The 15,915-nt window shown below is 50.9% G+C and overlaps 1 protein-coding gene across 1 annotated transcript in view; it reads left to right on the forward strand.

Moving 5' to 3' along the window:
* The first annotated feature begins 461 nt into the window (after window positions 1–461).
* Window positions 462–15,915, forward strand: part of LOC119951679 (transmembrane 9 superfamily member 2-like) — a 158,630-nt gene continuing 143,176 nt past the window's right edge. Inside the window, exon 1 of the mRNA XM_038774902.1 lies at window positions 462–668. Within this exon, the coding sequence (XP_038630830.1) occupies window positions 507–668 (162 nt within the window). The 5' untranslated portion in view covers window positions 462–506. The remainder of the gene's footprint in view (window positions 669–15,915) is intronic.

The following is a 15,915-nucleotide window of genomic DNA, read 5'->3' on the forward strand; positions in this document are numbered from 1 at the left end:
TTGCCATGGAGCCCTGTTTCTAGGGAGCCCTGTTGCCAGGGAGTGGTTGCCATTGCGCCCAGTTGCCAGGAATCCTGTTGCTAGGGTGCCCAGTTGCTTGGGAGACTGGTTGCCAGGGAGTGTTGCCATGGAGCCCGGTTGCCAGTGAGTGGTTGCCATGGAGCCCGGTTGCCAGGGAGTAGTTGCCATGGCGCCGGGTTGCGAAGGAACCTTGTTGTCAGGTAGTGGTTGCCATGGAGCCCGGTTGCCAGGGAGTGGTTGCCATGGAGCCCGGTTGCCAGGGAGTGGTTGCCATGGCGCCCAGTTGCGAAGGAACCTTCTTGTCAGGTAGTGGTTGCCATGGAGCCCGGTTGCCAGGGAGTGGTTGCCATGGAGCCCGGTTGCCAGGGAGTGGTTGCCATGGAGCCCGGTTGCCAGGGAGTGGTTGCCATGGCGCCGGCAGGAGGCGGGGCGCTGCCGCACCCTCCCACAAGGCCCCGCGCTCTCGCTCGGTCCGCTCCCGTTCCATGTCGGCGCCGTCACTGCAGAGAGGCCGCGGCCGCCTGAGGCCCGGGCCGCCCGCCCTGCTCCTCTTCACCCTCCTGCTGCAGCCCGCCCGACCCTTCTACCTGCCCGGCCTGGCGCCCGTCAGCTTCTGTCAGAGCGGCCAGGAGACCGAGAGCTGCAAGGTGAGAGCGAGGGAGCCCCGGAGTGAGGGAGGCCCGGAGTGAGGGAGTGGGCCCCGGAGTGAGGGAGTGGGCCCCGGAGTGAGGGAGTGGGCCCCGGAGTGAGGGAGTGAGGCCCGGAGTGAGGGAGCGGGCCCCGGAGTGAGGGAGTGGGCCCCGGAGTGAGGGAGTGGGCCCCGGAGTGAGGGAGTGGGCCCGGAGTGAGGGAGTGGGCCCCGGAGTGAGGGAGAGGGCCCGGAGTGAGGGAGAGGGCCCGGAGTGAGGGAGAGGCCCCGGAGTGAGGGAGAGTGGGCCCCGGAGTGAGGGAGTGGGCCCCCGGAGTGAGGGAGTGGGCCCGGAGTGAGGGAGTGGGCCCGGAGTGAGGGAGTGGGCCCCGGAGTGAGGGAGTGGGCCCCGGAGTGAGGGAGTGGGCCCGGAGTGAGGGAGTGGGCCCCCGGAGTGAGGGACTGGGCCCCCGGAGTGAGGGAGTGGGCCCCGGAGTGAGGGAGTGGGCCCGGAGTGAGGGAGTGGGCCCCCGGAGTGAGGGAGTGGGCCCCGGAGTGAGGGAGTGGGCCCGGAGTGAAGGAGTGGGCCCCCGGAGTGAGGGAGTGGGCCCGGAGTGAGGGAGAGGCCCCGGAGTGAGGGACTGGGCCCCCGGAGTGAGGGAGTGGGCCCCGGAGTGAGGGAGTGGGCCCCGGAGTGAGGGAGTGGGCCCCGGAGTGAGGGAGAGTGGGCCCCCGGAGTGAGGGAGAGCGGGCCCCCGGAGTGAGGGAGTGGGCCCCGGAGTGAGGGAGTGGGCCCCGGAGTGAGGGAGAGTGGGCCCCCGGAGTGAGGGAGAGTGGGCCCCCGGAGTGAGGGAGTGGGCCCCGGAGTGAGGGAGTGGGCCCGGAGTGAGGGAGTGGGCCCGGAGTGAAGGAGTGGGCCCCCGGAGTGAGGGAGTGGGCCCGGAGTGAGGGAGTGGGCCCGGAGTGAAGGAGTGGGCCCGGAGTGAGGGAGCGGGCCCCCGGAGTGAGGGAGTGGGCCCGGAGTGAAGGAGTGGGCCCGGAGTGAGGGAGCGGGCCCCCGGAGTGAGGGAGAGTGGGCCCCCGGAGTGAGGGAGAGTGGGCCCCCGGAGTGAGGGAGAGTGGGCCCCCGGAGTGAGGGAGAGTGGGCCCCCGGAGTGAGGGAGAGTGGGCCCCCGGAGTGAGGGAGAGGGGGCCCCCGGAGTGAGGGAGAGTGGGCCCCGGAGTGAGGGAGAGTGGGCCCCGGAGTGAGGGAGAGTGGGCCCCCGGAGTGAGGGAGAGTGGGCCCCCGGAGTGAGGGAGAGTGGGCCCCCGGAGTGAGGGAGAGTGGGCCCCCGGAGTGAGGGAGAGTGGGCCCCCGGAGTGAGGGAGAGTGGGCCCCCGGAGTGAGGGAGAGTGGGCCCCCTGGAGCGAGGGAGAGGGTGGGCCCCCTGGAGCGAGGGAGAGGGTGGGCCCCCCGGAGCGAGGGCCCTGTCGAGGCTGCACTTATTTCACTTCCTGCACAGCTCAGCTTGTCAGTGCAGGAAGAGAGGGCCCCGGAGTGAGGGGGAGGGGGCCCCGGAGTGAGGTAGAGGGAGGGAGGGCACTGGGTGTGAGGGGGTGGGGTGGGAGGGCACTGGCAGTGGTGGGGGGGGGGGGGGGGGAAGGAAGAAGAGAGCCCTGGGACGGTAGGCTTTGCTGTTGTTCCCAGAGCTCTCTGAAGTTCTTGTCTACAGTACCTCGATGTGAACAGTCTGGTTAAGCCTCAGAGTTGCTGGGAGAGGGATGGCGTTGGTGATGAAGGAATGGAGTTTGTGACTATTTACTTGGAGGAAATTTCTGCTGATCCAGTACTGGATGTCAGTGGACAGTAGAGAGGTCAAAAGAGGTGGTGGTGAGAAATAGCTGGGTATTGTTCGCTCATCGGAGCAGTTGCCAAAGGGGCAGAACATTTTCCATGCTTCTCTGTAGATGAGAAACAGAAGCTTGTGGTTAAAGTTGGGTACCGGGGGACACCAGAGCTAACATTGAGGGAGTTGGAAGAGAAGGAATGTAGCTGATGCTCTGGCTATGATTGGACTGGTTAGAATGGCCCCACGTGTGAGCAGCCTCACCCAGGTGGATGACAGAGGGATGGTGTTGTCAAAGGCTGCAGACAAGTTGAGAACGATAAGGAGAGAAACTTTACCCCTGTCACAGTCAGAAAGGACAATCTTTGTGACTTTAATAGCCATTTTGGTACTGTGGTGGCAGAGACTGAAACGTGATCGGTAGGATCAAACATGAGTTCTAGAAAAGATGGACACAGATTTTAGAGATGACAACATGTTCCAGAACTATGGAATGGGAGGTTGGAATAAAAACAAAATGTTGGTAAGACTCGGCACGTCTGGAGAGAGAAACTGAGGAAGATTAACCTCAGATCAACAATATTTTTCTCTCCACAGATGCTGTTGGATCTGCTGAATATTTCCAGCACTTTGCTTTAGAATCAACAGTATTTTGCTTTTATTAAAGAAAGATTGGAAATAGGGCAGCAGTGTGCAAGATGTTGGGGTGAAGAGTGATGATGTCAGATTTGAGAGAGGAACAAACAGCTGTAAACATTATCTGCTAATTAGGAATTAACAGGAAAGTGCAGATATTTCCTGATAATCTGAAGTGCTGAAAAAAATTGAACGGTTTCAATTGAGCAATTCTAGCAAAAATTCAGAATCAGACTGTTTGGACATTCCTTCCCTTACTTAACAGACTTAAATGCATTTTTCCTTTTCCAACAAAGACCTTAGATTGGTAGGTAAAGTTCCATCTAAGAACTTTGATGCATTGCAATGTTTTGTTGTTCAAAATGTTTCATAAGTAAGGAATCTGATACCCTCTTCTAAACTATTCCACTTATAAGCTCCAAATAACACAAAACAATACAGCACAGGAACAGGCCCTTCGGCCCTCCAAGCCTGTGCCGACCATGGAACCTGCCTAAACTAAAACCGTCTGCACTTACGGAGTCCGTATCCTTCCATTCCCACCCTATTCATATATTTCTCTCGGTGCCCCTTAAATGCCGCTATCGTACCTGCTTCCGCCACCTCCCCAGGCAGCGCGTTCCATATATTTACCACATTCTGTGTTTGAAAAAAAAACTTGCCTCGCACATCTGTTCAAAACTTTCCCCTACGCTCTTTAAACCTATGTGCCCTGGTACTTTACTCTCCTACCCTAGGAAAGAGCATCTGACTATCCACTCTGTCGATGCCACTCATAATCTTGTCGACATCTATCGGGTTGTGTCTCAATCTCCGTCATTCCAATGAGAACAGACCGAGTTTATCTAATCTCTTCTCATAGCTAATGCCTTCCATACGAGGCAACATCCTAGTAAAACCACTTCTGTACCCTCTCTAAAGTATCCACATCCTTCTGGTAATGTGACATCCAGAATTTTTATATTCAGTGCCCAACCGATGAAGGCCAGCATGCCGTATGCCTTCTTGACCATTTTATCCACATGTGTTGCCACTTTCAGTGATCAGTAGACATGCATGCCCAGATCTCTCTGCCTGTCAATACTCGCAAGAGTTCTACCATTTATTCTGTAATTCCTACATGCATTGGACCTTCCTAGTGCATTATCTCACACTTTCCGGATTAAACTCCATCTGCCATTTTTTCGCCCCCAAGACTCCAGCCAGTTTATATCCTGCTGTATGCTCTGACAATCCTCTTCACTATCCGCAACTCCACCAATTTTTGTGTCATTTGCGAACTTACTGATCAAACCAGCTACATTTTCTTTCAAATCATTTCTATACGCTGCGAACAACAAAGGTCCCAGAACTGATGGTGGAACGGCACTGGTCACAGCCTTCCATTCCAAAAAGCACCCTTCTATTGTTACTCTGTCTTCTGTGCCCAAGCTAGTTCTGTATCCAACTTTTCTTTTTAAAGTACCGAATTCATCCAATTGGAGCAATTTAGCGTGGCTAGTCCACCTACCCTGCATATCTTTGTGTTATGGGGTGAAACCCACGCAAACACAGGGAGAATGTGCAAACTCCACACGGACAGTGACCCAGAGCCGGAATCGAACCTGGGACCTCGACGCCGTGAGACTACAGTGCTTGCCACAGTGTTGCCTTAGTTTTGTATCCAACTTGCCAGCCCTTCTCTGATCCATGTGAGTTCACTTTTTGTACCAATCTACCGTGAGGTACCTTGTCAAAGGCTTTATTGCAGTCCATGTATACAACATCTACTGCCTTTCCCTCATCTATCATCTTTGTCACTTCCTCGAAAAACACGGATCAAATTAGTGAGGTGCGACCTCCCCTTCGCAAAACCATGCTGTCCATCACTGCTAAGTGCATTTGTTTTCAAATGTGAGTAAATCCTGTCTTTAGCAAGGCTCACCGGGATTATCCCTGCTGCCCTTAAACAATGAAACAACATTGGCTACTCTCCAGTCCTCTGGAACGTCACCTGTAGCCAATGAGGATACAAAGATTACCGTCAAGGCCCCAGCAATTTCCTCTTCTGTTTTGTTGCATTGTCACTCTATACATTGATCAGTGTTCCTGTTCTGACCACAAGCTACAGAACCTCTGCAGTCAAACTTTTCAAATCGTAGTTATGTGTCAATAGATATAATTTGTAAACTTGCCTTCTCCCTTCCTCGTTTCAACTTTGATAGCCTGAGCTGATGGATTTGAACATCTTAATAATTGGTTTTGCACATCACTAATAAGCAGATCCCAGTTTATTTTCCTTGCAAACCTCATCCATGGCTGTCACAATCCTCTCATTGGCAAAAGTAAAAACAAGTACAATTGACCTCTGCCCTGGTGTATTGAGCATAAAAATGGCCAGGATTGCATTCCCTTGTCGAGAGGTTACTGTTGGGTGAATGCATGATTAGACGTGGCTGCAATGCTCCTTGCATTCAAATTGTATGGCTAGTAATTGATCAAAGATCAGAAATGAATAATGGCAGGGAAATCCCAAAGGGTGTGAGCAGCTGCATCCGTGCAAGGAAACTGTACCTTTAGAAACAACAGGAAAGCACTGGTGGAGAAAATTTGTTTGAAAATAAGATGAGCTAAAACAGCCATGGGAAATAAGAGAATAATGCGTAACCAGTGCTTGTGATAAAGTATTCATGCTGACTTTTGGTGCCATTCTCAGCCACCACAGCACTATCCAATCCATTACAATAGCCGGAGTAAATAAAGTGTTTTTTTAATCCTCCACTCTCCGCATAATTCATTCATCACAGATTCAGTTTCTGTTGATATTCATAACAGCTACCAAGGCACTTTGAAAATCATGACTGGGTCCAGATTTATGAAAGGGGATCAGGGGTTATGGGGAAAAGGCAGGAGAATGGGGATGAGAAAAATATCAGCCATGATTGAATGGCGGAGCAGACTTGTTTCTGCTCCTATGTCTTATGAACGAAACCCTGAAGTTTTTAAGCTTATAAATTGTAAAGTGGATAAGGGGGAAGCAGTGAAGAGATTTAGTTGGATTTCAAAGAGGTTCCATCAAGACCTTATCACACAACACTCATGGGGTTGGGGATTATATATCAGCATGGATTGGGGCAAATTAGTTGGAATAAAGAGGTAATTTATGAGCTGGCAGACTTGTATTTGCAGGACATCGTCAGGGACGTTCTGGTACATCAGCTATTTACAATTTAACGTGTCAACCATGGCTCAATTAGCATTGAGTCAGAGGTTCTGGGCGTGGACATTTATTAAGCTGTGCTGTGGGGGAGGGGAGGTTGGGTGCCTGAAGGAGGAAACAACAGTGAGATTGGGGATAGAGGCGGGAGCGGCCAGGGTCAGCATGGGTCAGCTGATTTACGGAAGCGTTATGGGGGGAAAATCGGTGCTAAGCGGGTGGTTGGCAGGGGAGGGGGGGAAATGGGGTGCTGCTTTGCTGACTGAAGGGGAGCCAACTTTTGGGTACAGATGGAGTGTCGGGTTGGGGGGGCCTCCGGTGGGAGGGCTGGAGCGAGCGGGGGCTGCGAGCGCGTGGTTGGCCGAAAAAGGGAGATGGCTAGTCGGCGGCGGGGGTGTGTGGCTTAACCCCCCCCCCCCCCCCCCGGCTGATCACATTGAATGTGAGGGGTCTGAACGGGCCGGTCAAGAGGGTCTGCTTGTTCTCGCTCTTAAAGGGATTAAAGGTGTATGTGGCTATGCTACAGGAGACGCATTTAAAACTCGCTGACCAAACGAGGTTAAGGAGGAGATGGGTGGGTCAGATGTTCCATTTGGGGTTAGACTCGAAGACCAGAGAGGTGGCAATTCTGGTCAGAAAACGGGTGGCATTCAAAGCAAGGAGTATTGTGGCGGACAAAGGGGGGCAGGTACGTTATGGTGAGTGGGAAGCTGCAGGGGGTACGGGTGCTTTTAGTGAACGTCTATGCCCCGAACTGGGACGACATGGAATTCATGAGGCGCATGCTGGGTAAAATCCCAGACTTGGGAGTCAAGTAATTTGATAATGGGGGTGTACTTCAACACAGTCCTGGATCCGGCATTGGACCGGTCTAAGTCCAGGTCAGGGAAGAGACAGGCGGCGGCCAAGGCCCTGAGGGAGTTTATGGATCGGATGGGGGGAGCGTGGTCCCATGGACATTCGTGCAGCCAAGTGCGAAGGGGTTCTCTTTTTTTCTCCCACATTCACAAAGTGTACTCTCGGATTGACTTTTTTGTGTTGAGCAGGGCGTTAATCCCAAGGGTGGAGGGGGTAGAGTATTCGGCCATTGCTGTCTCAGACCATGCCCCGCACTGGGTGGACTTGCGACTAGGGGCGGAGGGAGGGCAGCGCCCTCTCTGGAGACTAGATGTGGAACTGCTAGAGGATGAAGAGGTGTGCGAGCGGATAAGGAGCATCCAAAACTGTGACAACAAATGTTAAAGGGGAGGCAACAGCAACAATGGTCTAGAAGGCTATGAAGGCAGTTGTCAGAAGGGAGTTGATCTCCTTTAGGTTCCATAAAAAGAAGAGGGAGAGGCTGATGGGAGAGATACTCAGAGTAGAGAGGAGGTACACGGAGACCCCTGAGGAGCACTACTAAAGGAGCACCGGAGACTGCAGGCGGAGTTTGATCTGCTGACCACTTGGAAGGATGAGCCACAGCTGAGGAAGGTGAAAGGGGCAGTCTACGAGTGTGGAGAGAAAGCAAGTAGGATGCTGGCGCCCCACCTTCGCAGGAGAGAGGTGGCCAGGGAGATTGGGGGAGTGAGGGATAAGGCACGTAATACGGTCTTGGGCCCAGAGAAGATCAACAAAGTCTTCAAGGAGTTTTCGTAAAGTGTATGAGTCAGAGCCCCCGGTGGGAGGGAAAGGGAGGAAGCAATTTATGGACCAATTGAGGTTCTTGAGGGTGGACGAGGGTCTGCGGGCCCCGATTGAGTTGGAGGAGATAGTTAAGGGCCTAGAAAGTATGCAGTCGAGCAAGGTCCTGGGACCGGATGGCTTCTCTGTAGAATTTTACAAGAAATTCTCGGAGCTGCTGAGCCCACTCCTGCTAAGAACTTTTAACGAGGCTAAGGAGAGAGGAACCCTCCCCCCGACGATGTCGCAGGCTTCTATCTCACTCATCCTGAAGAGGGAGAAAGATCCGCTTCAGTGTGGGTCCCACAGGCCGATATCGCTCTTGGATGCCAAACTGCTGGCTAAAATTCTGGCTCCTAGAATAGAGGACTGTGTCCCGGGCGTGATTGATGAGGATCAGACGGGTTTCGTCAAGGGCAGGCAATTTGAACGCAAATGTGAGGAGGCTGCTAACTTGATGAGCGTTTTTCGAAGAGGTCACAAAGATGATTGATGCAGGTAGGGCAGTGGATGTTGTCTATATGGACTTCAGTAAGGCCTTTGACAAGGTCCCTCATCGTAGACTGGTACAAAAGATTGAAGTCACACGGCATCAGGGGTGAGCTGGCAAGGTGGATGCATAACTGGTTAGGTCATAGAAGGCAGAGAGTAGCAATGGAAGGGTGCTTTTCTAATTGGAGGGCTGTGACTAGTGGTGTTCCGCAGGGATCAGTGCTGGGACCTTTGCTGTTCGTAGTATATATAAATGATTTGGAGGAAAATGTAATTGGTCTGATTAGTAAGTTTGCAGACGACACAAAGGTAGGTGGAATTGTGGATAGCAATGAGGACTGTCAGAGGATACAGCAGGATTTAGATCGTTTAGAGACTTGGGCGGAGAGATGACAGTTGGAATTTAATCCAGATGAATGTGAGGTAATGCATTTTCGAAGGTCTAATGCAGGTAGGGAATATACAGTGAATGGTACAACCCTCAAGAGTATTGAAAGTCAGAGAGATCTAGGTGTACAGGTCCACAGGTCACTGAAAGGGGCAATATAGGTGGAGAAGGTCATCATTGAGTATAAGAATTGGCAAGTCATGTTGCAGCTGTATAGAACCGTAGTTCGGCCACACTTGGAGTATAGTGTTCAATTCTGGTCGCCACAGTACCAGAAGGATATGGAAGCTTTAGAGAGGGTGGAGAAGAGATTTACCAGGATGTTGCCTGGTATGGAGGGCATTAGCTATGAGGAACGGTTGAATAAACTCGGTTTGTTCTCACTGGAACGACGGAGGTTGAGGGGCGACCTGATAGAGGTCTACAAAATTATGAGGGGCATAGACAGAGTGGATAGTCAGAGGCTTTTCCCCAGGGTAGAGGGGTCAATTACTAGGGGGCATAGATTTAAGGTGCGAGGGGCAAGGTTTAGAGGAGATGTAGGAGGCAAGTTTTTTTTACACAGAAGGTAGTGGGTGCCTGGAACTCGCTGCCGGGGAGGTGGTGGAAGCAGGGACGATAGTGACATTTAAGGGGCATCTTGACAAATACATAAATAGGATGGGAATAGAGGGATACGGACCCAGGAAGTGCAGAAGATTTTAGTTTAGACGGGCAGCATGGTCGGCACAGGCTTGGAGGGCCAAAGGGCCTGTTCCTGTGCTGTACTTTTCTTTGTTTTAAACATTATCATGATGCCCTCAGAAGGAGGGGATGCAGAAGTAGTGACTGCAATGGATGCAGAGAAAGCCTTTGACCGGGTGGAATGGGAGTACCTGTGGGAAGCGCTAGGTAGGTTTGGATTTGGTGAGGGATTCGTAGGGTGGGTCAAGCGCCTGTCTCAGACCCCTGTAGCAAGTGTATCCACAAACCGGCTGAGGTCGGAGTATTTTAGGCTGCACCGAGGGACGAGGCAGGGGTGCCTCCTATCCCTGCTATTTGCCCTGGCAATTGAGCCGTTGGCCATAGCACTGAGGACTTCAAGGAACTGGAGGGGGCTGGTGTGGGGTGGGGGGGTGGGGAGAAGAGCACTGGGTTTCGCTTTACGCAGACGACCTGCTATTGTATGTTTCGGACCCGCTAGAGAGGGTGGGGGAGGTCAGGCAGATCCTAAGAGACTTTGGGAGCTTCTCTGGGTACAAGTTGAACGTGGGGAAAAGTGAGCTGTTTGTAATCCACGCTAGGGGCCAGGAGGAGAGACTGGGAGAGCTCCCGCTCAAGATGGTGGAGAGGAGCTTTCACTACCTGGGAATACAGGTGGCCAGGGACTGGGATGCCCTAGACAGGCTCAGTCTGTCTCTGCTTGTAAAGCAGATGGAGGAAGACTTTAAAAGGTGGGACGTGCTCCCGCTTTCCCTGGCGGGAAGGGTGCAGACCGTGAAAAGGATGGTCCTCCCCAGATTCCTGTTCGTTTTCCAGTGCCTTCTCATCTTCATCCCCGAATCCTCCTTTAAGCGGGTGAACAGGATTATCAAGGGATTTGTGTGGGACAACAAGACCCTGCGAGTTAAAAGACTTTTTGGAGCGCAGTCGGGTGGGGGTAGGGTTGGTGCTTCTGAACTTCTGTAGCTATTACTGTGGAGGCGGTGTCATGCAAAGACACCAGCCGAGGGGCACTTGTAATGGCACCGCTGCCGTTCCCGCCGGCACGATACACCACAAGCCCGGCGGTGACGGTGGCACTGAGGGTCTGGGGTCAGTGGAGAAGGCACAGGAAGGAGGAGGGGGCCTCAGTTTGGATCCCGATATGGAATAATCATAGATTTGCTCCGGGCAAGATAGATGGGAGGGGGGGTTCCAAGGCTGGCATTTAAAGGATGGGGACCTGTTCATAGATTGGACTTTCCCTAGCTTGAAGGCGCTGGATGAGAAATTCAGCCTGCCCCCTGGAAACGCCTTCAGATACCTCCAAGACCGCGACTTTCTCAAAAAACAGATGGGGACATTTCCGTTGCTACCCCCTCGCAGGATTCAGGACAGGGTGGTGTCTGGCATCTGTTTAGGAGAGGGGAAGGTGTCGGACATCTACCAAGAACTGCAGGAGGCGGAGGAGGCCCCAGTGGAGGAACTGAAGGGCAAGTGGGAGGAGGAGCTAGATGAGGGCCTGTGGGCTGATGCCCTAGGCAGGGTAAATTCCTCCTCATCATGTACCAGGCTTAGCTTAATTCAGTTTAAGGTGGTACATCGGGCACACACGACAACGGCGAGAATGAGTAAATTCTTTGGAGTGGAGGACAGCTGTGCGAGATGTTCAGGGGGTCCAGCAAACCATGTCCATATGCTTTGGGCATGCCTGGCGCTTAAAGAATTCTGGCAGGGCTTTGCGAGGGCGATGTCCAGGATTTTGGACACGAGGGTGAAGCCGAGGCCCGGAATAGCGATCTTCGGGGTGTCAGAGGATCTGTGAGTGCAGGAAGTGAAAGAGGCCGAGGTTTTGGCCTTTGCCTCCCTGGTAGCCCGGAGACGGATCTTGTTAATGTGGAGAGACTCCAAACTCCCAAGTGTGGAGACCTGGGTTTCTGAGCCTGGAGCGAATAAAGTTTGCCTCGAGAGGGTCCTTGCTGGGGTTCTCCCGGCGGTGGTTCCTTGACTTTCTAGGAGAGCGTTAAAATGTCAGCTGCAGCAGCAATCCGGGGGCGGGGCGCTTAGGTGGGGAACTGTTTATTTAATGTATATTCTCTCTTTGTATAATGATAACTGCCACCTAGTTAAATATTTTCCTTTTATTTTTCTGTTATTGGTTATGTAAAAATTCTGTTTGAAAAAAGCTTTAATAAAAAATAATAATAATTTGAGCACAAAAGTCAAGATCTAAGGGAATTATTGCATTGTTGGACATGCTACCTTTCAGATGAGACCAAGGGAAGTTTGCTGTGCACAAATCGATTAACGCACTTCCTACATTACAACAGTAACTTCAAATAGTGCTTTATTCGCTGTGAAGAGTGTTGGAATGTTTGGCGTTCGTGAAAGGCACTGTGTAAATGCAAGTCCTTCTCTCTTTCTTGCATCAGTGACTTAGATCCAGAGTGTAATGTACCAAGTTTGCTGACGATGAAAAGTTAGATGAGTAAGTGAGGAGTGCACAGGGGCGGCACCAAGGATTTTGACATTTTAGGTGAGTGTCGAAAAATGTGGCAGACGGATTATAATGCAGAGAAATGCAAAGTTACCCTCTTTCATAGGGAAAAACAGGAAAGCAAAATATTGTTGAAATGATGAGAATCTGGAAAATGTTGTTGTTCAGGCGGATGTGGGTGTTCTTGTACATGAATTGCATGCAAGTACAATAGGCAACGAGGAAAGCAAATGGCCTTCCTTACAAAGGGCTTGGCGTATAAAAATATAGAGACCACCGTTAGAATAGAGTATATTTTTGATCTCCTCATCCAAGAAACGGTGAACTTGCCTTGGAAGGAGTAGAACATAGAACACTACAGCGCAGTACGGGCCCTTCGGCCCTCGATGTTGCGCCGACCTGTGAAACCATCTGAAGCCTATCTGACCTACACTATTCCATTTTCATCCATATGTCTATCCAGTGACCACTTAAATGCCCTTAAAGTTGGTGAGTCTACTACTGTTGCAGGCAGGGCGTTTCACACCCCTACTACTCTCTGAGTAAAGAAACTGCCTCTGACATCTGTCCTATATCTACCACCCCTCAATTTAAAGCTATGTCCCCTCATGTTGGTCATCACCATCCGAGGAAAAAGACTCTCACTGTCCACCCTATCTAACCCTCTGACTATCTTATATGTCTCTGTACAATGAAGGCTCTCAAGATTGATTCCTCACGAAGAGGATTGCCTGTGAATAAGGGATGATCTGATGGATACATTTAAAATTCAAGGGACTTGACAAGTGAGATGCTAAAGAATATTTCTCGAACTGGGGAATCTTAATCACAAGGTCTCAGTCTCAAAGTAAAGGGGTGGCCAATCAGGACTGAGATGAGGAAAATCTTCACTCAAAGGCTTATGAGTCATTAATCCTCTACTCCAGGGAGCTGTGGATGTTTAGTCATTGAATATATTCAAGGTTTTCATAGAATCACAGAATTTACAGTCCAGAAGGAGGCCATTCGGCCCATCGAGTCTGCACCGGCTCCTGAAAAGAGCACCCTATCCAAGGTTAACACCTCCACCCTATCCCCATAACCCAGTCACCCCACCCAACACTAAGGGCAATTTTGGACATTAAGGGCAATTTAGCATGGTCAATCCACCTAACCTGCACATCTTTGGACTGTGGGAGGAAACCGGAGCACCCGGAGGAAACCCACGCACACATGGGGAGGATGTGCAGACTCCGCACAGATAGTGACCTAAGCCGGAATTGAACCTGGGACCCTGGAGCTGTGAAGCGATTGTGCTATCCACAATGCTACCGTGCTGCCCTCTTAAAGTATATTCTGTATAGGGTGGGAAAGTGTAGCTGAGGTAGGTCAGCCTTGATCTTATTGAATGGCAGAGTAGACTTTAAGGGTCGAGTTAATTACCTCACCTCCTATTTCTTATCAATGGTTGATGATGGTTCTAAACTTTTGTTTCTGTCACAGTAAAGCATATTGCCGGAGTGCAGTTGGAGACCAGAAGATAGCTGGAATTAAGGAGAGTAATTTGGCGGAGGTAACCACAAGATGGGTACACATGAGGGAGGCCATTTGTTATTTTCTAGGCTCGCTTTTCCTGTTGATGAGTTAAAGATAAGATAATCTCTCTCAGCTTCCTGTGCTGAACAGGGTGATCACAAGCAAGAGGAGATTGTGCTAGCGGTTGGAGCCAAGAGCCCCCAGGGAACAGCCTGTATTTGGGGATCTTTGGAACCATGTGGGATGAGTACATTACACAATGTCGTCTCAAACACCCATGTGGGTCGATTTGCAGCCCCCAAGGTCGCGGTGTTCATGCTGTGACCTTGTTTGAAAAATGTTCCATGTTTAGACGGGATTACAGGCTTTAATTATCTGAAGGGTTCTTCTTTTACGCCATGTTTTTATCCTCACTCATTGTGTGTTTGACGTGAGGGTCGGAGTCGGGCAGCATGGTGACACAGTGGTTAGTACTGAAATGAAATGAAAATCGCTTATTGTCACGAGTAGGCTTCAATGAAGTTACTGTGAAAAGCCCCTAGTCGCCACATTCCAGCGCTTGTTCGGGAGGCTGGTACGGGAATTGAACCGTGGTGCTGGCTTGCCTTGGTCTGCTTTCAAAGCCAGCGATTTAGCCCAGTGTGCTAAATGAAATGAACCAGCCCCTGGTGTGACTGCTGTCTCATGGCACCAGGGACCCGGGTTCAATTCTGACTCGGTTGACTGTGCAGAGTCTGCACATTCTCCCTGTGTCTATGAGGGTTTCCTCCGGGTTATCTGGTTTCATAGAATTTACAGTGCAGAAGGAGGCCACTCGGCCCATCGAGTCTGCACCGGCTCTTGGAGCCTACCCGAGGTCAACACCTCCACCCTATCCCAGTAACCCCATCCAACACTAACGGCAATTTTGGACATTAAGGGCAATTTATCATGGCCAATCCACCTAACCTGCACATCTTTGGACTGTGGGAGGAAACCGGAGCACCCGGAGGAAACCCACGCACACACGGGGAGGTTGTGCAGACTCCGCACAGACAGTGACCCAAGCCGGAATCGAACCTGGGACTCTGGAGCTGTGAAGCAATTGTGCTATCCACAATGCTACCCTGCTGCCCCTGGGTTTCCGCCCACTGTCCAAAGATGTACAGGTTAGGTGGATTGGCCACGCTAAATTGCCCCTTAGTGTTCAGAAGGTTAGGTGGGGTTACTGGATTCAGAGAATAGGGTGGGGCGTGAGCCTAGAAATGGTGCTCTTTTGGAGGGACGGTGCGGACTTGCTGGGCTGAATGGCCTTCTGCTCTGTAGGGATCCTATGATCTCCCAGTAGATTTGCTGCTGGACATAACTAAATCTGCTGTCCAAGTGACAGGGCAAACTACCTTTTGCAGCTCTCAGACGTTACACCTGGTGATCTTGTGGTGCCCACCAGTCTGCTGAAGACTCCATCATGCATTGTTTTTTGAGCCTGCAGTTCGATTGGATTATTTGTATTCAATGTGAGGAGGGCATGTGCGCAATAAGTAAGAATTTGGACTCTTCCTGTTGTCAATCTGATGACCTATTCTAATGTATACCCAGAGTTTTGACCATTCCCCTATCATGGCATTCAATAATCTCTCATATTCCAGTATTTTGTCTTCTCTACCAGATCTGAGTGTTAATTTCCTGTTCTAATTACATACCTTGAAATGCATGCTTGTATTTCTATATCCTGGGAAACAATTCATGTAATTTATTTTACAAAAGTCTTGTGGGTGGGATGTTTGTTAACAAGGGGCTAGGCATTTGGAGCTGCTGCTTTCAATGATTACTATGAGGCCCATGGTAAAGGATATTTAGGGTAGAGTAGAAGGAAGCTGTGGGCGAGACAAATGGGAGTTCAGACCTAGGATAGAGATAGTTGATGGTGTTCTGGACAGGTTCAGGTTGGGTGGGCAAAAAGAAGAAGCCTATTGAGCATGGGCTGTGGTGTGGTTGGTGTAGATTGGTGTCAAAGTTTGGGACAGTCCGAGATCGAGATGCGGTTGCAAAGGAGGATAGCTCTTGTAGAACTGGAGCAGCAACTGAATGAACAAACAGTAGAGACCATAGACTAGATCAAGGACTTTCTCCAACTTGTATTTCTATTATTTTGGCTGTAAACATCCCAATCCTATTGGGTTTACTGGCTGCTGCTCCACAGTGGGTATATTGTATTATGTTTACGAGAATTCTACATCGCTTTCAACCAAACCCCCAATTTTTTGAATACTATTCATGGAATATCTGGCTGTTGATGTTGACTTCCTATGATTAGAAATAATATTTGCATTAGATTCGTACAGTCTCTATTCCACCAACTTGGATAATCAACCACAATTTATTTGTATACAG

The sequence above is a fragment of the Scyliorhinus canicula genome, chromosome 17, assembly GCF_902713615.1.
Source record: "Scyliorhinus canicula chromosome 17, sScyCan1.1, whole genome shotgun sequence".
Lineage (NCBI taxonomy): Eukaryota > Metazoa > Chordata > Chondrichthyes > Carcharhiniformes > Scyliorhinidae > Scyliorhinus > Scyliorhinus canicula.